Source organism: Sceloporus occidentalis, unplaced genomic scaffold (assembly GCF_023333645.1).
Source record: "Sceloporus occidentalis isolate IW3139 unplaced genomic scaffold, rSceOcc1.0.p SCAF_48, whole genome shotgun sequence".
In the NCBI taxonomy this organism is placed as follows: Eukaryota; Metazoa; Chordata; class Lepidosauria; order Squamata; family Phrynosomatidae; genus Sceloporus; species Sceloporus occidentalis.
In genome coordinates, this window is record NW_028317028.1 from 1,523,896 (window position 1) to 1,550,440 (window position 26,545).

The window sequence follows — 26,545 nt, forward strand, 5'->3', positions numbered from 1 at the left end:
GGATAAGATAATAGTTGGCCCAACCTTTTTAAAACTTTTACAAAATGAAAACAGACTATATATTTGGAATTACCAGCATTTATGTATCACTTTGTCTTAAAATACGATCTTCATCTAAGTTACAATAGAGAACAAACACAATCTGCTTTTCACTAATAACACGCAAATAATTGTATTGTTCTTGTCCATATTGAATACATAATTCACAGTGTGAGTTGGAAAAAGTATGTGAACCCCTAGGCTAATCACTTCAACAAAAGCTAGTGGGAGTCAGAAGTTAGCAAACTTGGAGTCTAATGGATGAAGCTGGATTGGAGGTGTGTTTTTGAGCTACTTTAAAAAAACACAAACATTTTGTCGAGGTTGAGGTTGAATTGTTCTGGAAGAACACACAGTACTACATATTGTGTAAAAAGGGCACTGCATACCAACATAAAAAGATTATCCCAATGGTGACCCATTAGAGATGCTGAGGAATAACCTCAAGGGAGCCATTCACACCAGACATCCGAGGAACATGACTGAGCTTAAAAGTATGACTGTTCAATAAACACATAAAACATTATCAATGTTTGTGTGTTATTAGCTAAAGCACATTGTGCTTGTCTATACTTGTCTTACTTAGATGTAAATCAGGTCACATTTTAGGAGCAATTAAACCAATTCCAAAAGGGCTCATTATATATATATATATATATATATATATATATATATATATATATATATATATATATATATACAAACATACACACACACACACACACACTTTTTTCATGATACATTACCAGCCTTTTGATTGATGCTCAGTGTTTCAATTCATCTGAAGCTTTTTGCCTGCATCAGCCCCACATTCTCATACACTCTGCCAGAGTCTTCCCTCATTCTGTATCGCAACAGAAATGAAATTAACAAATGAGGACATGTTTAATCTTTGTAAATACAAAACAGGCAGTGCAAAACAATACACATTACAATTACTTTTTGGACAGGATCACCAAACATCCTCTGCTAATTATATATACACCATATACATACATTATTCATAAAGGACTGAATGGGTCATCCTAGTGGTTGCTTTGATAATCAGACCACTTTTAAAACTTTACATCAGAATAACCGCTGTGCTCTATGTAAGGGTCAGATCAGTTTATAGATTACCAATATGATGATAAATCTGACAAACCTCATACGTAATGATTGAGGATCATCCTTAGCTTGTCACATTACGTGATGCACACACACAACTGACTCCTTGCTTACTTACTCTGGAAGAGTAGGTGTTGGTAATGGCGTTGGAGTACAGGGTGGGAGAGGACTCTGGTCCCCCGCTGCCTGCTCAGACAGGGAATATTTGATATTTGTGTACTCATGTCCTTTTCTCTTACTTTTCTGAAAAGTGTAGAAGAGCCACCAGTTAAAAATCGGAGAATTCCATTCATGCATACAGTAGGAAGACCACTACATATGATTAAGCATGACAGGATCATTAGGACCATACTACCGGCATGGTACTACTGACCATCCCTACTGCCGCAAGACCCGATTCCATAGCTTAGACCTTTCTTTTCATATTTAAAATGCATGATACCGTGTTTCTCAACAGTCTCACTTTTTTTTTTTTTTTTTTTTTTTTTTTACACACAGACTTTGTACAAAAAGTATTCAATATATATTATAAGCTCAGTGAATATAGACAAATTCAAGTTACAAAAAGTGAGTAAAATGTGGATGCATTTTATAAGCAAGCACAGTCATGTACATTGTTTACAACACTGTGAACTGAATTGATTTGATTCCGGAAGACATTGTGAAGAATTGCAGTGACCTATTTAAGAGCTGCATACACAGTGAAATGGAAGATATGCATTGTGTTGTGATGTTAACTGGATTTTCAATCAAAAGTATGATTTATGATCAATGTCCCGCTATATGCTTTAAAAATGTAAAGGTAAAACAAAAGTCTAGGTGTGTTAAAATCATTATTATTTGCAGATATTGGCATCAAGATGAAATGGTACTTTGACACAACCAATCTGCCCCAGAAATATACTTGGGGGGGGGGGGAATGGGGGGGGAAAAAAGGTATACTTTTATATTTGTATTTGTATATTTGTAAAAATAAATGGTCAAATTTATTGGTGTTGCACATATCTAACAAAATGTATTTGTAATGGGATACAAATAGTTAATTAGAAATCTAAGATAGAAGTAGTTAATTCTCCTGAAATCAGGATTCTACAGCACATCTTGGGGAACCAGTTATATGTCCTATTACTCATCTACTTGTGCGTGAAGGTTTTTCCTACAAGGACAGAGGCAATGAAATTCACATACTTTATACAAAGGGGTAGTAGCATGAAGGCACATACCTGCTCCTCTTCAATTCTGCGCTGCAAAGTTTCTATGTAATGCTGTACTGCCATGTATATAAATCTGTATTGTGCTTCTGTCTGAACCATTCCTGAACGCTGAGATCTTACCATCTGGATTGTTTTGGGGACATCAATGTCACAATCCACACCTAAAATGGGATCACAAATTATACTGAAGCTGGACAATAAACTCAGGAGCTAATTCACTTTTTAAAAAGTTCCACACAGGAAAGTAAAAGTTGGTCTTTTGCAAGAAATAATTACATTACATTTATTTATATAGCGCCAACAGATTCCGTAGCGCTGTTACAATTAGTGGGATAATTTAAAGTGACACACAATAACAAAAAATACCAACAACAAAAAGGAGGAGGCGGCCCTACTCTTGCAAGCTTAAAATCTAGTCGGTGGTTGAGGGGGAAGAGAAACAATAGGAGAGGACAGCTTGGATGGGGATGAGTTGATTGGGTCCGGAGGTTCTGTTGAATACCCTTCTTCCACCTGAACAATAAATTGCTTGTCATTCCCGACAGCATGCTCAATCTCTTTTAAAAGGATTAGTCGGGGGGGGGGGGGGACCTAATCTTGACATATATCAGCAGTATTAACTGTTAACTATTAACTGTTTATACTATCGATAAAAAGCAAAAGCAAAAAAAAAGCCTAATTAAAAATGGCAGAAATATATATATATAAATTTAAAAAAGGTCAGCCTTAAAGCTATCTAGAACAGCGGAACAGTAACAGAGACGAGCAGAACAGTCTTGAAATGACATGTGGCAACGAGTGGCAGTATAACAATATGCTTAAGCTTCACCAGTCAGATGTACAGGACGCTGCTCACCTTTTTCTCTGATTACATCAATAAGAATATCAATCACAATAAACGTGCCTGTTCGTCCAATTCCCGCACTGTTAATAAAGAGGATGATGGAAGTCAAGATCGAAACAAAAATAACCTTGCGCATATTTATCTTCATTGCATTGCTTAGAGAAGATGGACGTACTTAGCCCCTGAACAACAATTGAAGGCCACATAAAACGTGCATTCCTTGGGCACAGTGAGAAGACAGTATTAATGGTTTAATGAACTGTATAGAAGTTTTACATTACTGAGAGGGTGGCAGATAAGTGGAACAGCCTCCCATTAATGGTACAGGCTAATAAAGTAGCGAATGTAAACATACATGGGAAACTCATAAAGCTATACTGAATCTAAGAGTTTGAGTCTACATCACGAAAAAACAGGCAGGCTAGATGGGATAGTTCTCACCTGACGAATAGCTAGTGGCACATTCGTGGAAATTCTATGTTTCTATTGTTTATTCCTTAAAGCATGAGCTTGCAGGAAAATTGCAGTTTCAACTCACAAGCTTAACTATGCATTAAGATGGGGCAAACCTAACACGTTTCTTGTTTCTCGCTCTAGCGTTTGGGGCATTGCCCCAATAAAGTCTTAAAATAGGAATCTAGGATGCCCTATGGACAGATAAAAAAAAGAAACAAGAATATTACCGAGGGAGTAACAATGTATACTCTCTGACCTTTTCTGCTGTTCTAGTTTCGCAGATAAATTATCTTTTACATTTCTACTTCAAGTACCCCAGAGAGCTGTCACTTGTTAGCCAATTACTGGCAAAAATTCCCATAGCGTGTGATTATTAGATAAGTAGAATGGTTTACAGATATAAGATAGAAGGTTCTAATTTTTGGCAGTTCAACTCTTTGGTTTCTATGGGGTCACAAAAGTTAAACACAACATGCATGACAAGACTTCTAGCTGTTTGCGACACATGAAGCAGAATAATAGAAAACTGTTTTACCTAACCATGAAATCAAGAGCTCTACATGAAGTAGCGTCAACATTTATTAAACACAATGAAGAACTGGACATTACTTCCTCCTGCTCAAAACAAGGTGTTGACAAAAGCCTATCCACAAAATTCACTCCACTAAAGGGAAGAGATTTATCACCGGGTCAAAGATGTCTTAAAATTCACTCAAAAAACAATCCGATTTCTACGAAATCAATAGCACATTATGCATGAACTCTCTGCGGGGGTACCATGGCTTTGTCGCGGGAATGCTCAGCCGCTGAAGGCACTGTGTGTCGGAACTAAGACATTTGCCAAGCTACCAAGAACAGTTCTGAAATGTAAATAGATATGAAAACTGCATTCTTAATGATGTGCTGGTCTTGGCTTTCTAGTTGAAAGAGAATTATACTAAAGCATTTTTGTGAATGCCTTATAAATGCAACTAAGTTGCCAGATTTAACATGGCTCTTTCGTTGATACACAGTAGAATAAATAAATCATAAAATAATAAGCAGTTTAAGATGTCTGTGGTAACAAGCTTCAACCCTCTAGATGCACTAAGGGCACATCTTTTCTCTGAGTGAATATGGATGTATCCATGGTATGTAAAAGACTGTTTCAGTCTAACAACAAAGGATAGAGCTCACAATTGCCCATCACCATACACATGTAACCTTATTACATTACCCTTGTGCCCTCGCAGTCCCTCCCCCTCGTAACAGAAATTTAAGCCATTACCTGCAGTGGACTACAACAGGCCCTGGATCAGCAATACTGTCCTGCTTGTGATGGACTTCTTCTAAAAAGTCTAATACACCACCAGGGTCAGTAGGAACACCATGATCAGGCCAAGTTTTGAAATGATACTGCCATACAGTCCTTTCCGTGTTACCCTTAGTAGAAGAAAGTGGGAGGAAAAAAATTGTATGATTTAGAGCTCTGGATTTAACAACGGCATAAGAACCTTTGTAGCTTTAACGGTCAATCATTTTGCCCCAATAACTATATACAAATAGCACATTAAAAATAAATTTTACATTACTGCAGGAAAAGATTTATACAAGAATAATGCAGATCGCTGTCCTCCGTAGCATTATGGTTCAAACAATACTCCAGCAATAATGTTCTTGGAAACAATTACCTGTCCGACTTTAGAAAGTTTAAGTTCTCTTAATATATAGTCGTGAGCTGGCGTTTCTTTTACATTTCTCACACGCATGACTCCATATTCCTTCAATGCAAACTCCTCCGGCCAGTATTTCACACATTTACTCTGAAACAGCAACATTAACATGTGAATTTATCATAAAACAGCTTACACAATCTTATAGCTGTTCTTGTTTAGCTATGCATACTTTTATACTTTTAAACTTCTGTCCACACATACATTTATATGATACACTACTGAAGCAGATGCTAGACATACCTTTCCTCTTTCGACTTCCTTAGTAGTCATAACGATAACTCTGGAGTTCTCCTGAAACACCATTCTCCAGAAGTCGTTCACCGTATATTGCAGGCAGCCCTGAGTTGCAATATACCGTTTCTTGGGTTTCAGGTTGTTACATTTTGTCTCAAATTCAGGCTGGGGGAAAAAATAAATTGAAAAGTTTCTTAATTAATCAGAGGTTTTGTAAGATAACGATCTCACTCTGCTATTCTGAATTGAAGAAAATTATAATAAGATTTCCACTCACCATAATAGTATTGGCATTGATGTAATCAGAGACCTGTTCATTCGGATCACCGTCGTGAAGAACAACCCTTGTATGGTCAACTACATAGAAATATAACCATAAAAAAATGAAATGTGAATAGAAGATTAAATAGTATTGCTAGAATTAAAGGTGCTGTCCCATGCTGACTAACTCTAAATGCAGTGTATTCTATTAATTAAAAGCGACGGAATTTTGTGCGTGCGATAGAATATTGGTTTTGCCTATTTTATCTCATTAATATCCCTAACACCAAACCATTTGCCAAAATAATCGTATGAAACGTGATTGAAAAATAAATTATATATCGCCATCCGGAACACAACTTGGGTGCAGCCAACTTGCTCATGGCTTTAGCCATGATGGTGCTGCTGCGTGAGTCTGTCTCTGACGGGAAACAGCACAGCTGACCACGGCAAGTTAAACGGTCAGCCGGCAACTGAGTCTTCTACCTTGCATTTTCCAAAATACCGTCAAAACAATAAAGAGAATGAGGACTGTTACAGTGGGACAGAACTAACCTGGCATGTTCCCATGTTGCTGGTTTGTCTTGTTTATTTAGCCAAGAGGCAAAAGTCAAAATGACCGATATAGACTTTTAATAGCAAGTACATCCAGCTGCAGCACCTTTTTAGACCATCCGTAACGATCAACATGTATTATTTTATTGTTATTTTATTACCAGGGGCCTTCTAATGTATGCAGCTTGGCATCGTTGCAAGATTGGAGCCCCGTAGGCCAGATGTAGCCCAAAGGCTTTACATGCGCAGTTGAAAAAGTAAACTTTATTTGTGATATTGGATTAAATAATTATATTGCGTTTACACTCTTTTTGCACTATAAACTAACCCTTAGATTACCAGAGAATGAAGCGATGCTTGGAGAAAAGCTTAAGACTTGCCAAACAAGCAAGCATAGGTATCAGATTCAGTATTGCCCTTGTAAATCGTGTTATTTAGCACAATAAACTCATACTCACAGGGCAGGATATTCTTATAGCGGTTCTTATTTTTGTTTTCAGGTCTCTGGCCCTCTTTGCGGCTATATAGCAGCTTGCATTCCTGCTGCTGCAAAGTCTGGGAGACAGATACAAAGAAACAATCAAAATAAAATAGAAACATTTAGCTTTTGTCGGTTAAAGCAGACATTTTCAGATTCCACTTCCACCTGCAGAACAGGTCCCCGGACTGAGCAATTACCCGTCAGTCAGAGTCACAAGGAGGTGACAATGTGTTCTCAAAATACACAACCCTCTTGTGGCTAATACAGCAGAGCCAAACCCGCAAAACCATGCAGGGAAAACAAGTCTGATACCCAATAGGGCTGAAATAACTAATCGATAAAATCGATAAGGAAAATCGTTGTCAATGATTTTCATTATCGATTAGTCGAATCGATTTTTATCGATTATAAAAAGAGGTTTTTTTTCAGAGCAAATGCTCTGAAAAACTCCTCTCTTTATATAATCCGACCTCAAACAGAGATCGGATTATAACACTAGAATCCAGATCCCCCGCAACTCTGCAGGGGACCTGGATTCCCCTCACTGTCGGCCGGTGGCTGTCCGTGCAATGCGCACAGACAGCTTCCGCCTCTCCCCTCCACTTCATACACCCCTCTGACTCCCCCCCCATACATCACTCTGCCTCTCTCCCGACTCCCTGGTGCTTTGTGAACCTCCGTTGCTGACAGGCACTTTCACTGCAGCTTCATAGAAGCCTCAGCGTAAGTGAAGGGCAGTAACGGAGGCTGTCTGTGGGCATCGCGCAGACCCCCACCGGGTCGCACAGACAGCCTCCGTTACTCACCTTCACTTACGCTGAGGCTTCTATGAAGCTGCAGTGAAAGTGCCTGTCAGCAACGGACCCGGGTAGAGAGGCAGAGCGGTGTATGGGAGGGGGGGAGGAGTCAGAGGGGTGTATGAGAGCCACCCTCCCATACACCACTCTGGCTCCTCCCCCTCCCATACACCACTCTGCCTCTCTACCCGGCTCCCTGGTGTCTTGTGAACCTCCGTTGCTGACAGGAGGCAGAGTGGAGTATGGGAGGGGGGAGAAGGCAGAGTGGAGTATGGGAGGGGGGAGGAGGCAGAGTGGAGTATGGGAGGGGGAGGAGGCAAAGTGGTGTATGGGAGGAGCCAAAGTGGTGTATGGGAGGGGGAGGAGCCAAAGTGGTGTATGGGAGAGGGAGGAGCCAAAGTGGTGTATGGGAGGGGAGGAGCCAGAGTGGTGTATGGGAGGGGGAGGAGCCAGAGTGGTGTATGGGAGGGGAGGAGCCAGTGGTATATGGGAGGTGGGAGGAGGCAGAGTGGAGTGTGGGAGGGGGGAGGAGGCAGAGTGGAGTATGGGTGAGTTATAGTGGTGTATGGGGGGGTATTATGAATTTCAGGGCATATAGGGGTATAAGGCATATCGATATTAGGCATATCAGGGGGGCATAAAACATATCTGGGGGTAAAAGGTATATCAGGGGTCTCAGTTGCATATCACTGGCATATAAGGAGTATAAGGCATATTAGGGGGCACAGTGGAATCTGGCATATAAGAGCTATAAGGCATATATGGGGGCAGAGTGACAAGCTGGGGGTCAGATGTGCATAACTGGGGGCAGTTTGGTAAATAAAAGAAAATATAAACAAGGTTTTTTTCTCAGTTTTTATTAAATATGAAAAATAGTTAACATATGAATTAATATTTACTAATAACTTTGTATTAAAACCTAGTTTGAGAAACACTGTGTTTGGGTTCTTGTAGCTTTTATTATTATGTCAGTAAAATAAGAAGGTGAATAGAGAGAGGCCATTGCAATAAAGAGATGAAAGTGTAAATTGTACGTTTTTTATTACATTATTTTAAATTTAAAAAAAATTGCATTTTTTTTATCCGATTAATCGAAAAAATAATCGGCCAACTAATCGATTATTAAAATAATCGTTAGTTGCAGCCCTAATACCCAATTAAAAGGTACACTTCTAATTCCCATTTTAGGTTTCTCTAATCTAATGAAATATCAAAAATAGTTAGGATTCCAGATATTCAATTAACTAATTTTGGCAGACCTACCAAAATCTTATGTCTGTAATTCTTACATTTTTTAGGGCTCATCAACAATGGCAGGAGGAGTTCTTCTATATGATACAGACACATTTTTGTTTCCATGCAGGATTATATCCGACTGCCTCGCTTCCATTAAGTGCTATAGGAATCGGGTATCGTGGAATATTAACTTTCAGGAGTAATTTGTCAAGAGAGCTCTGGCAGTCAGAGCAAGGAAGCTTTTTATGTTGTGCCACTAGCTATATAGTGAACGGCTTTTATTAATAGAGTCATTAAACCAGCAGAATGAAACAAAAGAGACGAGGGCCCTCCTCTTGTGAGCTTTCTGTGTGATGTACTTCCAACTGAGGTCTTTGATTCCAATATAATGCTCTGAAAAGTGCTGAGAACAATACTTCCCAACAATGATTTAACTGCTCCATGGAACCAACATTATAAGGAGGATTCCTCCTAAAAGGTTATGATCTATATTGGTCATCACAAGTACATAACCTTGAGCAGGTCCACTTGACCTTTCCTTTGGTGAAGTTCATTACGCCGCACTGCATTCTGCACCAGGCATGGTAGTGTTAAGCAGGACATCCAGAGGACGGCTCTAGGTTGTCCAGAATACCGCAATGCCTCAGTTGCCAGCTATTTAAAGGGCAGCATATTAACAAACTTAACTATTCAGGCTAGGTTGTCTACAGTACACAGTGTGTTTGTACTTGCTTACAAGGCTGCTTGGCATTTAGGTCAGGGGATGAATTAAGAGAATTGTAAAATACTTATAATTATAAGGAAAATGACAAGTGTTCTCTACAGGAAACTGAGCTGAAATGTAATTCCATTTTAGCTACAGTAATATTCAAGGATTGCACGCCAACATACATATGCGTGAACATTTAGACCTTGCATTCACATACTGTATGTAGAGCAAGCAAAATGTACTGTCAGTCAGCAGCTAATTAACCGGATATAGCAAAAATACGGGCAAAAGTTGGCTAACCTACCTCAAATTCCTCCCAGAATCCTTGTTTAAACTTATCTGCAGTGTCTGCCGGCTTGCTCAGTTCCTTTACTCGGCTTTCAATTTCTGCTGCATTAATACGTGTGGTATTTAGGGGCTGTAAAAACATAGGAAAGAAGTCATATTACATCAATTGATACAGAACAACGAAACGTGAGGTGAACTAGTTAACACACAAGGTGTGTTAATATTTTGATTATATTTTATATTATTATATTTTGTTTATATTTTGATCTTACTTGCTTCAGCTGCAATACTGTGCCTAGCGTTTCCACCATAGGGTTCTTCTTGTAATGTTCCACAAGATCCGTCAATGAATCAAACTTCTCTCCGCCGCCGACGTCATATTTCAGATCCTGGAACAGAAGATATATGTTGTCGAGTGAAACAGCAGTGAAAAGTCTTCAATATAAATCAGGAGAAAAAAAATCATTACTTTTTTTGATATGGTAGAAAAAAAAAATGGTGTATTTTAGTAATACGTCACAATTCTTCTTAGGGGAATTTACATCGTCCGCCAATGGTCTGGTGGTTAAGTGGAAGAGGGCCTTAGGGTACCGAAGATCATTAGTAAATCTCACACTTCCCCAAATCAACAAGAGGAAGAAAACACCGCAGCACACATAAAAAATACAGTGGTATCCCAATGGGGAAACGCAGCTTTTAATGATAAGTTACATTTATTACTATTTACATATACCTATACACACAGGACCAATACACCGTCTGGTGCAACCATAAAAAGGTCTTTATGTATTCATTATGTCTGCAAGCAAAATAAGCCTGATCTAGAGGAAACAATTTTAACTAATATGACCAATTAGGAAAAGATACATAGTCAGCACTAAATCGAGGAAGGCAAACTAGTCATATAGTACCGTATTTGCTCGATTATAAGACGACCCCCCCAAAATCTGAATGAAAAAAAAGAAAGAAAAAGCCTGAATATAAGACGACCCTATAGGAAAAAAGTTTTACCAGTAAATGTTAATTCATGTAAACTATGTGAACAATTATTTGTTAATAAAAGCTATGATTGAGAAAAATATTTTGTTTTGGTTTTTTTTTTATTTCCTTTTTTCAACCTGCCCCCCCAGTTATGCACATCTGCCCCCAGGCTTGCCACTCTGCCCCAGAAATGCCTTATACCCTCTAAATGCCACTGTGCCCCCATGATACGCCTTTTAACCCTCTAAATGCCACTGTGCCCCCATGATATGCCTTTTAACCCTCTATATGCCACTGTGCCCCATGATATGCCTTTTGACCCCCCCTATGTGCCACTCTGCCTCCAGAATTGCCTTATACCCCTATATGCCACTCTGGCATTTAGGGGGTTAAAAGGCATATTATGGGGCAGAGTGGCATATAGGGAGGTATAAGGCATTTCAGGAGGCAGAGTGGCGCATAGAGGGTTAAAAGACATTTCTGGAGGCAGAGTGGCATTAAGGGGGTTAAAAGGCATTTCACGGAGCACTCTGCCTTCAAAAATGCCTTATGCGCCCCCCCCCCCCATTTAACACTCCCTCCCCCTCCCTCCTCCAAACTTACCGGTGCTTCTGAGTCCCCGGTGCTTAGTCCGGGCAGCGTGTAGAGCTCTATGCGCTTGAGCGGAAGTTGTCTACGTGAATCGCGTCTTATAATCGGGCAAATACAGTAATTTCAAACTTCTCAGGAAACTAATTAAATTGTCTAGAACCCATTTGTCACTTTTTTTTACAAAAATCTTCATTGTACAGCATTTTACGCAGTACCTTATTTTTTAAATATGCAATTAGGTAAATAAAAAATAACTTGTTTTAATATATACATTTTGTTAAGCGAAAAGCTGTGATGGTGACAGTCTCCCTGTCATTCTGTAACTTCACACCTTTTAGAGCATTATGTCTCTGCTAAGCTCAGACGATTAAGGATGAAAATAACTCCAACACAGTTATTTAAAATGTACCACTTCTAAGTATTTTACAGAATTAAAACAGAAGACGGTAAAACCTGGGTCGTGCTTTAGAGTTAACAGAGCTAATTTTAAATACATGCTTTACTTGTAGGTGGTCACTTTCAATACATAAATGAGAAAGAAGTAAAAAGTCAGAATGGACGCAAGTATTTAGATTTTACTTAAAATATTTTTTTTTAAATTAGATTGCGTCAAGAAGCAAAATTAGATTGCTACTGGGATCTCTTGACATTTTTGCTTTATTTTGGGGAAGACGGGGATCTCATAGCCTGTATAGAAAGATATAAAACGGGCCCCTCCATACATTTGATCTGGGCTTAAATTTGTCAGTGTATAAGTTACCGTGCGGTGCTCTGGAATGGATGCTCTTGGCACTATATAAATAAAAGATAATAATTTACCTGCAGCATTGGTGTTTGTTATTATTCATGAGTCTGTATTACACCTGAAACATTTGATTTTTTAACAAATGTCATTAGTCTTGCTGTCAAGGTCTCACTTTTGTTATTCTCATGAGATGAGATTGTGGAATAACAGATGGGAGGTCATTTTTTAAACAAATGGAGAAAAAAAAGTGATTTTTTTTTTCTGTGAACCAGAATCCCTGTTGATGAAAGTTTTCAAAATAAAAAAAAGATATGTTTCTTACTTGTTCCTATAATTCAGGCTGCCTGCCCGCCCCATAACATTAGCAGCAAGTGATCTAAATTCATGGAGAAATGATTAAGTACTCTGGATACACTACTAGGCTTATAGGAGATATGGTAGAAAATAGATGTATACCCAGATAATACATATATCCAATCATCCAATAAACTGCTTCTGGCATGGAGGCCGTAATCACTTCTGGCATCTTAGTGTGACAACACAGATTCACGGCAAAGACACAGGAGCCTGCAATTCAATCATGCCCTTACTTTAATTCTTTAATCTGCCTCTACTAGATACGAGAAGTTATATATTCTGTTTTTACTTAACACTGGAAATCCTCTGCGTCCGATTTTATTATCCTACAGGAGAGAAGCTATTTGTCTGAAAAGGGAATAGAAATATGCCATATTCTATTTAACTCACTCAAAAACATACATAAACCTTACAAAAAGAACTCCTGCGCGCGGATATATATATATATAGGCTTGTTTTATCCCTGCAGGATGCATTTTACATGCGATTTAGAGCATAAAATGATTTGTCCGGATACCAATATTTTTATTCACTTCTACACAGACAGCTAGTCTCACTTTATGTGCATTGCATTACATTAGGGCTGCAACAACTAATCGATAAAATCGATAATAAATCGATAATGAAAATCGTTGACAACGAATTTCATTATCTATTAGTTGCAGCAGCTCTTACTTACATTTCCTCCCTGCAGTCACTGCCGATTGGCTACAAGGAGGGACAGAGAGAAAGGGGCGGGGCCTATCAGCAGTGACTGTCGGGAGGGAAAGGGAGCCAGAAAGGGGCGGGCCAAAGTGCCGATTGGCCCCGCCAATTTCCTATACCGTCCTAATGGCTGAAGAACTCATCTAACTGGTGAGTATAAAATTTATATTTGGGCTACTAAAAGTTAGGGGCAGTTATAGTTTTGAAGGGGCGGCACTTTGCCCCAAGCCCTTTTTTTTTTAGCGAAAGAGAGAGAGGGTCTCTCTCTCTCCTCTGCGGCGAGTCTCCCTGTTCGGTGTCGGTGCTGGCTTGTAATGCTGAGTGCCGGAAGCTTACCTCATTTCCGGCGCTCAGCATCACAAGCCGGCACCGAGACCGAACAGGGAGACTCGCCGCAGGACTGCTGAAAGGTAGGTACAAGGGGGGGTTAAGGGTAGATAATAGGGAGGGAGGGAGAGGAAGGGTAGATAATGGGGTGGCGGCAGGGACGGAGGGAGAGGAAGGGTAGATAAGGGGGGGGCGGCATTTTGGCTTGGGTCGGCCCTGCTTCAGGGCTAATTTAGGGGCAGTTGTGGTTGATGGGGTGTTTAGGGTTAATTTAGGGGCAGTCGTGGTTGATGGGGTGTTTAGGGTTAATTTAGGAACGGTTATAGTTAATGGGGTGTTTAGGGTTATTTTAGGGGCAGTTGTGGTTGATGGGGTCTTCAGGGTTCATTTAGGGGCAGTTGTGGTTGATGGGGTCTTCAGGATTAATTTAGGGGCAGTTATGGTTAATGGGGTCTTCTCTTCAGGGTTAACTTAATGTGCAGTTAGAGGTAAAGGGGGGGGCAAACTGAGGGGAATCTAAATCCTGGGGGCAGTGAAGATTAACCCAGTACTTATTTATAAAAGTATTGTGTCTGTGAACGAGTTTGCAAATATATGAGGGCACTATGGGATATCAGGGGGGGGTATACGGCACACCTGGGGAGGACGGAGTGACATATCTGGGGGTATAAGGCATATAGGGTATATAAGGCATATGTGGGGAGCGGAGGGTCTGGGGGTATGTGGCATATCTGGGAGGCAGTGTGGCAAGCCTGGGCTCAAATGTGCATAACGGGGGGGGGCAGGTTGGCAGGTTGGGAAAATAAAAAAGAAAAGAAATGCATTTTTATCAAAGTTTTTTTGTTTCTTACATCCTACATTACTTTATTAAATTATTTTAAATAAATGAAAAATTTACATTCGGCCAACTAATCGATTATGAAAATAATCGTTAGTTGCAGCCCTACATTACATTTATTCATATAGCGCCAGCAGATTCCGTAGCGCTGTTACAACAGTCCATAAAATAATTGAAAATCACACAACAAACTAGTACAAAAGGAAAAGAGGGCCCTGCTCTTGCAAGCTTACAATCTAGTCACATGTATTAAATACCTTTATTAAGTGCCGATACATTCTGCAGCGCTTGTGAGTTTTCATTCTAAAGGAAGTATAGTAGTAATAATCTATATATAAGCAGGCTTTTAAATTTGCACACACACTTAAATATACCTGAATAACACTTATTGTGAAGGGCAACAGTGTTATTAACACAAACCATATTGCATATGCAGGTGTTGTGTACATGTACACACACACATATATATATATACACATATATTATATATATATATACACACACAAAGTCCAAAGATTACAATTGCACACCAACCTCAATTTCTCTGCCCGGTGCCAAGCAGCTATAGCAATAATTCATATAAATTCCAATGATAGTTACCGGCACTCCTGGGACTTGTACTAAATGATTGCACAAAACTCCGATTTTCTGGTCAACGTTTCAGTCTTTTTATTTATAGACTTTCATCAGTATGTATGTGTATATATATATATATTATATATATTTACACACACACACGCATATACATACACACACACATAAATATATATTATAAAATATTATATACACCGGGAGGGGGGGGGATAAAAGCACACCTATACATTGTCACTTTTCTTTTTCTTTTTTGTGAAAAACCATATACGGTACTTTTGGAACTATAGAAGAATGTCTGTAGACTTAATCATCAAGACTCATCTACATGCTGTTCAGATGCCGAACGCGATTTGATGATGCAAAGGAATAAGTGGGGAAAAAACTGAACAGGTGTGAATAATTAAACGCAGCTCACTTAATCAAGTAGAAACACCCCTTTCGACTATTTAGAAAGAAAAAAATCAAATGAGCAAAATACACAATTATATATACACCGTAGATTATTACTACTATACTTCCTTTAGAATTGAAACACTAAAAGAAAACGCGTGATTTAATGAAGAAAAATACTCATAAAATGATATAGCTTGTCTGTTGTAATTGCTTAAAGATCTCAAGTAATGCAAAACAGGACCAGAAAAAAAAAAAATAGTTTTGTTTTTTTTAAACTGTACATACGATTGTCTTTTTTCTGCTTTCTTTCTTTTATGGCTACATTGCTTACCATTTGATGTCATTGAAATTGAGCAACATTGTTTCTTCTGAGATCTGCAATCTGCTAGAGCAAGATCCTCATTCAAATGTTTAACCCCTTCGTGACAAAGGCTGATTTTACTTTTTGTACCCTTCGTGACAATGGCCTTTTTAACATTTCTGCGCTGCTTGTGTTTAGCTGTAATTTTCTTCTTTCCCGTTTACTGAACCCACACACATTAGATATTGTTTTTTTCAGGACAAGAAGGGCTTTCTTTAGATGACATTGTTTTGATTGTATCATATTATTTACTACTAAAAAAAGTATAAAATATGGTGAAAAATTTAGAAAAAAATGACTGTTTCTAACTTTTAGTTGAAAAATCTTTTACTCATCTATAAAAGGTAATGAAAAAACCTGCTAAATGGATTCTACTATTTGTCCTGAGTTTAGAAATACCCAATGTTTTTATGTTTTTTTGCTTTTTTCTACCCATTATGGGGCAATAAGTACAGGTAGCGTTTTGCTATTTCAAAGCCATTTTTTCCAAATCTGGTAATTCTTCCCCCCATGTGCCATTTCGGGTATCTTTGAACCTGGCCAATGCAATTTACCCCATCAAATCATATATTTTTGAAAACTAGACAGCCCAGGGTATTCCAAATGCTAGTATTTTAACTCTTTCCATGCACCATATCTACCACCAGTTTTTGTCAAACTTTGTGGTAGTCATTTTTTTGCATTTGTTTTGTCACACACATTTTACTTCAGGTATGAATTAAAAGGTTCTCGTTTATGTCACTATCACAAAACACCCCAATATGTGTTCAGCAACATCTCCTGAGTACAGCGATACCTCACATGAATGATTTTGCCTGGCTGTTTGGGGGCAAAAGGGCCACATTTGGGGCATGCGCATTTTTCAATGTTGAACTTTGGCATTTGGGGATCCACTGCCTATGCCCTATTTGGTACATCTTTGAGCCGGGCCATTTCAGTGTGCCCAATAAACCCATATATTTTTGAAAACTAGACACCCCAGGGTATTTCAAATGCTAGTATTTTAACTCTTTCCATGCACCATATCTACCACCAGTCTTTGTCAAACTTTGTGGTAGTCATTTTTTTGCATTTGGTTTTCCACACACATTTTACTTCAGGTATGAATTAAGAAGTTCTCGTATATGTCACTATCACAAAACACCCCAATATGTGTTCAGCAACATCTCCTGAGTACAGCGATACCTCACATGAATGATTTTGCCTGGCCGTTTGGGGGCAAAAGGGCCACATTTGGGGCATGCGCATTTTTCAATGTTGAACTTTGGCATTTGGGGATCCACTGCCCATGCCCTATTTGGTACATCTTTGAGCCGGGCCATTTCAGTGTGCCCAACAAAACCATATATTTTTCAAAACTAGACACCACAGGGTATTTTAAATGCTGGTATTTTAACTCTTTGCATGCACACATTTTACCACCAGCATGTTTTCAAAGTTTGCAGTAGTATTTTTGTGTGTATTTTTCCCACACACACCTACTTTATGTATGAATTTACAGCTCCTGGTATATGCCGCTGTCACACGACACCCCAATATATGTTCAGCAACATCTCCTGAGTGCAGTGATATCCCACATGCATGGGTGTGTCATTTTTGTGGGAACTAAAAGGCCACATTTGGTACGTGTGCATTTTTCTAATTGGAAATTAGGTGTGTGGCCATCCTTCCCCCGGTGTTAATTGGGACGTTGTTGAACCTGGCCAATTCAATTTACCCCATCAAATCATACCTTTTTTAAAAGTAGTAGACACCCCACGGGCATTTAATATGCCAGTATTTTAACTCTTTCCATGCGAGAATTGTTTTAAGCTAATATGCTAATTTTAGGACTTGCTCATAAAAATATATTTTTTATATATATATATTTTTTTTTGTCTTTTTAAAAAAAAATGTTAACATTTTTTTTCAACTTGGAGGTTCCCCTGATAGTGACATCAGTGGGAAATGATTTTTACATTTTACTAGTTTTTTACTATTTTTTTTCTAATTATTATTAATTTTATTTTATTTTTTAATTTATTTTTACTAATCACACTGTGATTAGAAAGCTGGGTTCCATTGACTTGCATGGTGAATGCAGTACCTGTATTCAACCTGCAAGTGGAGCCAAAGTTCTCTAGATGGTCTGGACCATCTAGCGAACTTTTAAAAATTTGTTGGTTCCTGTTACAGGGCAGCGGCCATCTTGCTTGATGGCGAAGATCATCGGCAGCTGCGGCTGTGACCGCTCTCCGGAGCGGTCACAGCCCATCGAAAGGTAAGTGTTTGGTGTCGCTGGATGCCTCCTGATCGAGGCATTCCAGCGACACCATTTAAGTTTAGGAGGCGATCGTCGATCGCCTCCTAAACGCTTTTAAAACGGGCGTCCGCCGCCATACAAAGTATGGCGGATGTTGACGCCCCGTGGAGGGGCCAGAGATGGCCCCTTCGTTCCGATCACGGCGTTGCTGAATGCCTCGAGGTCGAGGCATTCAGCAACGTTTTTTGGGTGCAGAAAGTGAAAACAGATTGCTTTCTGCACCCGTTTAAAGACGTGCCGGTCCTGGCACGTCAATTGTCGTAAAGCACATGCTTTTCCGTGTCGTGCCAGGACCGGCAATTGTCGTTAAGGGGTTAAACATCAGAGCAGTCTTTTGCTCTCAAAATTGTGTGATGATTACCTTTTTGTTGTTTATTCTTTTTCCGTTCCAACTTTGCAGTATATGAGATCTTCAAGTAATTACAACAGACAAGCTATATAATTGTATAAGTATTTGATGCATAGCCTTGCTTTGTTAAGTAATTGTTACGTCTGTCCTGTTACCACTTCACCTTGTGAAATGCATTTACCCCTTTCCATTCTTCACTCAATACAAAGAACCAAAACAATCATTTATGGACTTCAAATATGGCAGCCCAGCTGATAAAGTAGTCTATCCTTTGTCCTCCTTACAATACACATATGATTTATGTCACATTTACATAATTTGAAATACCAGTGTAATCAAGTGATAGACCATTGATGAGCTTCTTGGATTACCTGGCATCGGATCATGACATGTGTCACTTTGGACTTGCCATCGTTGCTCTCTCCTTTGTCATCTCCTGTCCGTACCGAAAGAACAAAATCTCCAGGGTGGCTCTGGCTCTCCCGAACCAGAAAGCTTCCATGTTTACCCTTTTCCGTCAACAACTTTTCAGCCTCTTTTCCGGAAAGATGTCCATGGAACCATCTGCAAACCAAGGAACCACAAATTCTACTGGCTTGAAAATAATGGGCAGAGATTAGTAGTAAGTATGTGTATTCAGAGAGAGTCTCATATTTTATTGAATGGATTAAAATGTGCTCTTTATCTAGGGAATGTAGGACCTGGTTTATTGTTCTTGGGGTAGGGTATACAAGAACGCATTCAGTACTGACCTAACACTCTGCCTCTGGCAACTGTCATGCTAGTCAAGGTTGCTACTGTTTATTGGGCCAATGTAGAAAAACAATTAAAGTCACTATTTTTGGGACCTCTGAGCTCTCTTCCTACAAGAACTCTGGGACATAGTATGGATGTAAATAACATGTTTCAATATAGGGAAAAGAGGGGTTAATTCACTAAAGCAAGGGTTGGTACAATTTTGTTTTTTTGCGGGAGACATTACTATGCATTATGATATGCACAATGCATTGTTTAACCAGTAACATGACTACACTATACACTATGCATTATACAGGAACAACTGAGTCACCAAAGAGAAAGTCACCAAGGTCAGTCCTCCACAATGTAAAGAGAGAGAGCGATAGAGACAGAGACAGAACATGAAATGAGCTATATGCCGTAAACAAGGATCCCTCTCCAAGAACAGTCACCTCTCAGATGTAGGATCTGCACAGTTCAGGGGATATTTCAGCTCAATTACATCACCGTTCTTTTCTTTAAGCTGCCCATGATGTTCCATATAATACTGGACCAGCTCGGCCAGAGTAGCAAACTTCTCCCCACCATATAAGTCATAGAAATCTCCAGTGTTCTGGATCTTTATGTGTGTTACTGCTCCATTTCGTCTGCAAAGAAAAACTCTGAACATTAATTACACCTCTAGGTTTAACTACTTATTTATCGGTGTTACGCAGTACATTTACCATAGGTGTAAAGAGATGAGTGTCATAAACATTACAAAATGTCTAGAAGGTAATATATTTCTAGTTCTGTACCAAGATAGATGGGAATAAAATAAAAGCTTTTCTTGAAGCGATGAAAAAGATTCTCTCAGCACCTTTCCTCATGGCATGTTTGGAGATAAAAAGGGATCTCCCACCATTTGTCCAAGATTTTTTATAATACAGAATTAGTAAATAAAACAATTCTCTAAAAAGCCAATTTTCACTTCCCTTAATATTTTATCTATGTTCTTATGATCTTAGCAACAGCTAAAAGGTCCTGCTACGCCGAAGGGGACATTTTGGACGATGCTATGCTTCCAACTTTGTGGGAACAGTTTGGGGAAGGCCCTTTTCTATTCCAGCATGGCTGTGCCCCAGTGGACAAAGCAAGGTCCATAAAGACATGGTTGGATGAGTTTTGTGTGCAATAACTTGACTGACCCGCACAGAACCCTGACCTCAACCCCAAACACCTCTGGGATAAACAGATTGCAAGCCAGGTCTTCTCATCCAACATCAGTGCCTGACCTCACAAATGCTCTACTGGATGAATGGGCAACAATTCCCACAGAAACTCTCCAAAATCTTGTGGAAGAGTTGAAGCTGTTATAGTTGCAAAGGGGGGACCAACTACATATAAATGTCTATGTATTTAGAATGTGATGTTATCAAAGTCCCTGTTGGCGTAATGGTCAGGTGCACCAATACTTTTGTCTCATTTCGCCTGCAACTCACAGTTTGTGGAATAAATCCTTCACAGGTCTGTTCTCCAGCACTGGTTCCAGGTCTTACAGAATAAATCATTTCTGGTATCGATTCAATAGAAACTTATTAAAACTACATGGGAGTGATAACCTAAATAGTTGATTTTTAATCAAAAACAGATTTACTAACCTCACTGAGAGCGTGAAATCGCCTGGGTTACTCTTACTTGGACGGGCCAAGAAACTCCCGTCAACGCCACGGGTCAGAAGAAGATTCTCTGCCTCGACACCTGTGATATTTGGATGGAACCATCTGGAAAACAGTTAATTGATATAAGCATTAAAGGATACGTTGTGCACTTACTATTAGCATCTTAAAGCAACAGAAACCGTCACAGATTGCCACCAAATCGACAGTAACATGCACATGGTTCCATTCCCCGTAAACAATGATCTTTAGTTATTACAGCCTAAAAATCACAGCTGAAGTTGGAATAATACTGTGAGGGGAAAAAAAGAGGAGGGGAGGGCAACATATTACAGGAAACTCAGAAATACAAGAATGCAAGAAACTATTTTCCTGAACCAAGAAATAATGAATGCTGCCATTGACCTAGTTTTACACAAGAAGGCAACTCTTCACATTACAGAGCCAATAACGCAGGCACACAGGGAGAACGTCAGCCTTTACAGATTGCTCTGCTCCCAGCTCTTAGGAAAATGTTCACTGGCAAGCACTGATTGTACGCCTTGTAAAAATCTACAGCTAACTTTCAAAACTTTTAGACAGGCCTCTGCTCTTAGATACCTTAGGTTGTTCAAGTGGGCTTCATGCATTAAAAAAAACTTTGCCCTTAGGTTGTACATAACATAACAGTGAAAGTATCTGTATGGGTCTGCTGGAGGTTAACTATATGTATTTAGTTTCCAATATATTCTGAAAGAGGTGCAATAGCCAAATCACTGCTCACAGTCAGCTGTCTCGTCCTTAATGGGACTCATCAGCCTGAGGTTACGATAATAGCTTGAAGGATTGGGACTGCTCCCGAGGGTTCATAGTCGAAACATTTCCCACTCCACTATGAATTGGCAAACAGTGCATTTCTCTTGCAACAATAGCCAATCAGCCCTGTATTAGACATTGTTTACTGCCGTTAGATGACAATAGATTTAAATCATTGCCGTATGAAGGGCCAGTTATGTCATTTGAGTTACATTTTAATGGCAACAGTGCGCAACAGGAAAAATACATTTCCACAGCTTCCATTAAGATGTGGGTAACTACAGCACCACACTTGAAAAGAATGTGTATTTGAGTGGAAACCGCAAATTTGAAATGGTTCTAGAAATAAACACAATACACAGCCACTAGTGGAGAAGGCACCAAGACTTTAACATTATGACGAGTTCGCTTGAAGAAGGTAACTTTGAGGACTAAGAAACTGCAGAATTTTATAAAAGGGGAAAAAAAGATATCACAAACTTGTCTACTAGTCAACAACCAGATCTCCCAAACACCTACTGTCAATACTTTTCATTCAGCCAACGTATAAAAAGATGTAAAGTCACAAGCTTTCAGGAGCCTCTGCCTCAAATGGAAGGCTTTACGAAATCTATATTTGGCTGGGCATTTGCAATGGAATAGGCTGGAGCTCTGGCTCCCCCTAGTGCCGGGCAATGTAAAAATATTTCGAAATCCAAAATCGGATCCAAAATCCAAAATTAGTGCAGGTGACAGAAACGAAGTACAAGAGAGGTTTCTGTAACAGATGCAGCCAAGACATATCAGCATTTATTGAGCTGATGCTCCTAAAGTTATTCTAAGAACAGCTACATACTTAGTCTTTATAACAAAGTAAAATAAGTGCCCTTCAACGGAGTGATCTTCATTGTGCCGCAAACCTACTGCACGCAATGTCAAAAAAACGTCTCCCCAGGCAAAAGTACATTATACATAAAGAGAAAACCAGCTGCAATAGTACCAAGACGAGCAGTCATCAATCATCAACCCTTTATATGTTACGCAAAGGACCTGGTACACAGAGAGCGATGACTATCAAGTCACATTCATTTTAGTTGTGCTATTTGTCTTCACATTAACTACTTCAACTCACAAAATAGAAGAGAGAGAATAGCTTAAGCAGGATGGGGAGTATATTGAAGAGTCCAAACTCAATGTGTAACTAATAGCTTGTCAGAGGGTCCATGTAAGCAATGCTTACATCTGCTGCCGGGCGAGAACAAGCACTTCTCTTGGAGACTCACTCAACTGGCTGTTATGGCCAGCCTTCACGTAGATGTAAAATTGCTGAGTGGTTGAACCCGGCCAGCGCACGATACATGAAAACTGCTTTGTGCCATATAAAGTACACTGGTCCCCTGCTTAGCGATTCAGGCAATGCAGCACCCTGTACCCTTCCCTGCAAACACTTCACTATCTTAGACAAATGCCACTCAAACTCCTTAAGACCTTCCAAGACTAAGCACATGCAATATATCAACAGCACATACTGGGCTTTTTCTTGGTAATAAACAATGTCTCTCAATTACCGTAAATCAAATGTTACCACGTTACTTGGAAAGCTGCCGCTAAATTTTCTTCTGCCGATAAATTATTGCTTATAATTGCCCTACCTATACCCAGTCTCTCCAAGAGCCTCATTCACACAAACCATAGCACCTACAGCATCAGGACACCGGTAAATCACTCTCTATACCAGATAATACCTTCTACCTGTCAGCAAGCACTTTACTGAAGTGGATTATATTAAAAGCATATCATACAACTACTATTGTATGTCTCTACAATATCAAAGAGGGGTAAGGGAGCCACGGGGAACATGAGCTCCATACCAAGCTTCTCAGAAGGGTCCAGCTAGATCTAAGGAAGGCAGAAATGTTAAATATATATACACACGCATACATATACACACACACACGTTTAAGTTCTCATGTTCTCGCTTATACATTCCTTTCTATATCCCTTTTTCTGTGAAAGGGTCTATGCGTTATTTCTCCAGGATCAGCGAGCAAATCCCTGACTGGAACCCAGGCAGCAATTCAACGAGAAACACTTTATAGCAACAACTTTACGCACTGAAAACACTGAAATTTACTTCACTTCAAGCTAACAATGTCATTGTGGATTTAGTGCCTGGACCTGGAGGAGACATGTTAAAACAAGAGGCCATGATCTACAGGGGGTCAGAGGCATAGGTGTAATGTGAGGAAGGTTTTATTTAAGAGAGGGTCATTATCAAATGAAACAGCCTACCAGCAGAAGTTAGTGGTAGAAGGTTGATTTGATTAAGCAATAATTCTTTACATCAGCAAAAATGAGCAGGCTAGATGGGCTGGATGGCTCTCATCTGCCATAAAGTTCTGTGTTTCTATATGCATGTGCTTAGTTGTCATTCATACACCTGGTGCCTTAGCTGTACTAGATTTTCTCCTAGATTCATTCAAACAACAATTATTTCAACACATGACATGACCACTTTAAAGGGAATCTGACATACCCAAGTAGCAGGACTAAAGTTATTGTTTTATATAGCGCCATCATACTCTGCAACGTTGTACAAAGGGTATACAGAACATAACAGTTAGTATATAACAAGATGACAAAGAAACAACAGGTTCAAGTGAGCTTACAATCATATCTAAAACATTCACTGGTGTATACAAAAGCTCTCACGCTCAGTCTTCATGATCCCACGACAGTGTAGGTTATAAGAAGTTCCATCCATTATCAAAATGAGATTATATTATATATATATAGATAGATAGATAGATAGATAGATAGATAGGATAGATATATCAGTTATTTGGACAGCTTCTTGTAGCAGTTAAAGAACCATGAAAAGTTACCTTTTTGACAGGTCCTGAGAACAAGCATTTAAAGGACTACGAGCTAAATAGTGTGTATGTGCATAGATATATAGATACCCACACACATAGTGAAATTTGTCATTTGCAACTACTTAAAAATGATGAGAAATGATTAAAAATGCAAATAATCATGCAGGTCACAAAATATTAATAGACCCTTTATGTACATTCCAGTGTCAGAGGTTAAAGAGCACACTAGTTTTAAAACAGCATAGTGCGTTTTATAATTATGTTACTTTTTATTGTTTATGAACAAACGCATACAAACACGCCGGTGTATATAATAATAATAATAATATATATAACTGTACAGCTGTTATCTGGATGCAGTGAGCTGGCACTACATCAGAGGCAAACTTTAGAAAGTTTGAATCCCGACGCATTAAACTTTTGTCAAAACAATAACTATGGAGTATGTGGACGCCATAACTCTTCGTGGCAGCGTGTGCTATGCAAGACTTCCTTCTGGATGTTTGTAAATACTGTACACAGACATGGAGTTCTAGTCACTTCTTTACAGGACAAAATCAGAGTTGTGGTCTCAAGCCCCTACATTCACTATGCATTAGAATGGGCCATGTCTGGCTGATGTCTTTGAGCTGGCCCAGCACACTGTATAGTTCAGTGAGGAGACTTAAATCCAAGCTATTCGAAGAGATAAAGCTCACTAGGGCTGTCTCTTTATAATGTAAAAGTGAAATGAGAGAGATGTAACTCAACTCTCTTACAAACTCACTCCTTAGTGAATAAACTCCATAGTCAGTGGGTATTTTAACTCCCAATTTACTAAACGCAAACTTAAAACCCCATGCAGGGCGTGCACGCTGTACACAGAGGCAGGGCATCACATGCGAGCAGTGACAGTACAAGCAGTATTGGAGCAGCCGGTACCGGGGCAGCCTCACCTCCTGGATGTCATTGTATGAATTCGCCTCCTAGGTCTGACTTCCTTCCTTTCTGTCTTTCTTTCCGACTCTTTGGTGAGTCCTGGGTCCTCCAGTAGGACCACTAGTAGTTTCCCACTAATTTCACTAAACGTGTATCGCTCTGATTAATATTTTATTCGGGTGGAATCTCCATGAAGGCCTCCGGTAGTATCAGCAACAGCACCACCCGGGCGGCCTCCGATGATGTCATCAATCCGCGACTCGTCACAAAACGCGCTTACTCTCAGTGTATGTGCGGGTAAACCGATTCCCTAATTCTAATGCAAGAGCGGTTATACGCTAGCGAGGCAAAAGTAATACTTAAACTGTCAATGGACAGACGAAACGGAATTATAGTTTAACATCAGTAATAGTTGCGTGGAGACATTTTTTGTCGTCACTTCCGGGTTTTTATTTAGCTCATGCTTATGACATTACAAAATTAATAGCACTATAAGCCGTCACCAATTGTAGCGATAACAACGCAAACCCTTTTACGTACATAACGAGTTTGAATATCTACTGCTTTCTGAAATACAGCTAGCGGACTACATCTCCCATGATTCTCTACGACGCGTGTGACGTAGGAGGCCGGCTTTTATACCCGCGTTGCCCGGATGTAGTTCCTTTTTCCTTTCAGCCAAGGTAGGAATGGCGGACGCTTCTCGGCAGTCACTTTGCCTTAGCACATAATCCAATGTAATCCTCCGTTTTTAACCATCCCGCATCTGTTACAAATGTCGGCGGTTGTTACAAAGCAAATTTGCCGTCCGAGTTCCCATATATTGTTGCGTTTGGCAACCGTCTTGGGTATTTATTTCTGTCAAGACACGATAGTGACCCAGGCCGCGCTTGAGTTGGGTGCGTGTCTTGGAAGTACTTAAGTGGCGTATGAGAGAAAGGTGTGGGGTTTGTTAAACTTCGGAGAATACCGCGGTTGTGTACGTTGTTGTGTAGCTCAACTTGCTGTATAGATCAGGCCAGCGCCGCTTCCGAGCCCTGACTGCCATGGAGTAAAGTACTGAACTAACGCACTGATGCTGGGGTCTAGTTGGGTGCTTGAC

At 39.6% G+C, this 26,545-nt stretch overlaps 1 protein-coding gene across 4 annotated transcripts; it reads right to left on the minus strand.

Moving 5' to 3' along the window:
• Positions 1 to 816: 816 nt before the first annotated feature.
• On the minus strand, positions 817 to 25,474 carry LOC149289060 (tyrosine-protein phosphatase non-receptor type 11-like). Of its 4 annotated transcripts, none has more exons than XM_089490970.1 (15): positions 25,461 to 25,474; positions 20,858 to 20,980; positions 19,670 to 19,864; positions 18,851 to 19,043; positions 10,209 to 10,325; positions 9,953 to 10,066; positions 6,884 to 6,980; positions 5,887 to 5,966; positions 5,616 to 5,774; positions 5,331 to 5,462; positions 4,928 to 5,082; positions 3,217 to 3,284; positions 2,370 to 2,521; positions 1,265 to 1,389; positions 817 to 883 (listed from the first exon to the last, which is right to left on the minus strand). In XM_089490970.1, exons 1-15 carry the CDS (start codon positions 25,472 to 25,474, stop codon positions 817 to 819), a joined length of 1,791 nt encoding a protein of 596 aa, XP_089347096.1. The 4 variants fall into 4 exon arrangements, with proteins under 4 accessions (XP_089347096.1, XP_089347095.1, XP_089347094.1 ...); XM_089490969.1 differs by having other exon boundaries at positions 5,325 to 5,462; XM_089490968.1 differs by having other exon boundaries at positions 5,616 to 5,805; positions 5,882 to 5,966.
• Between the last annotated feature and the right edge of the window lie 1,071 nt (positions 25,475 to 26,545).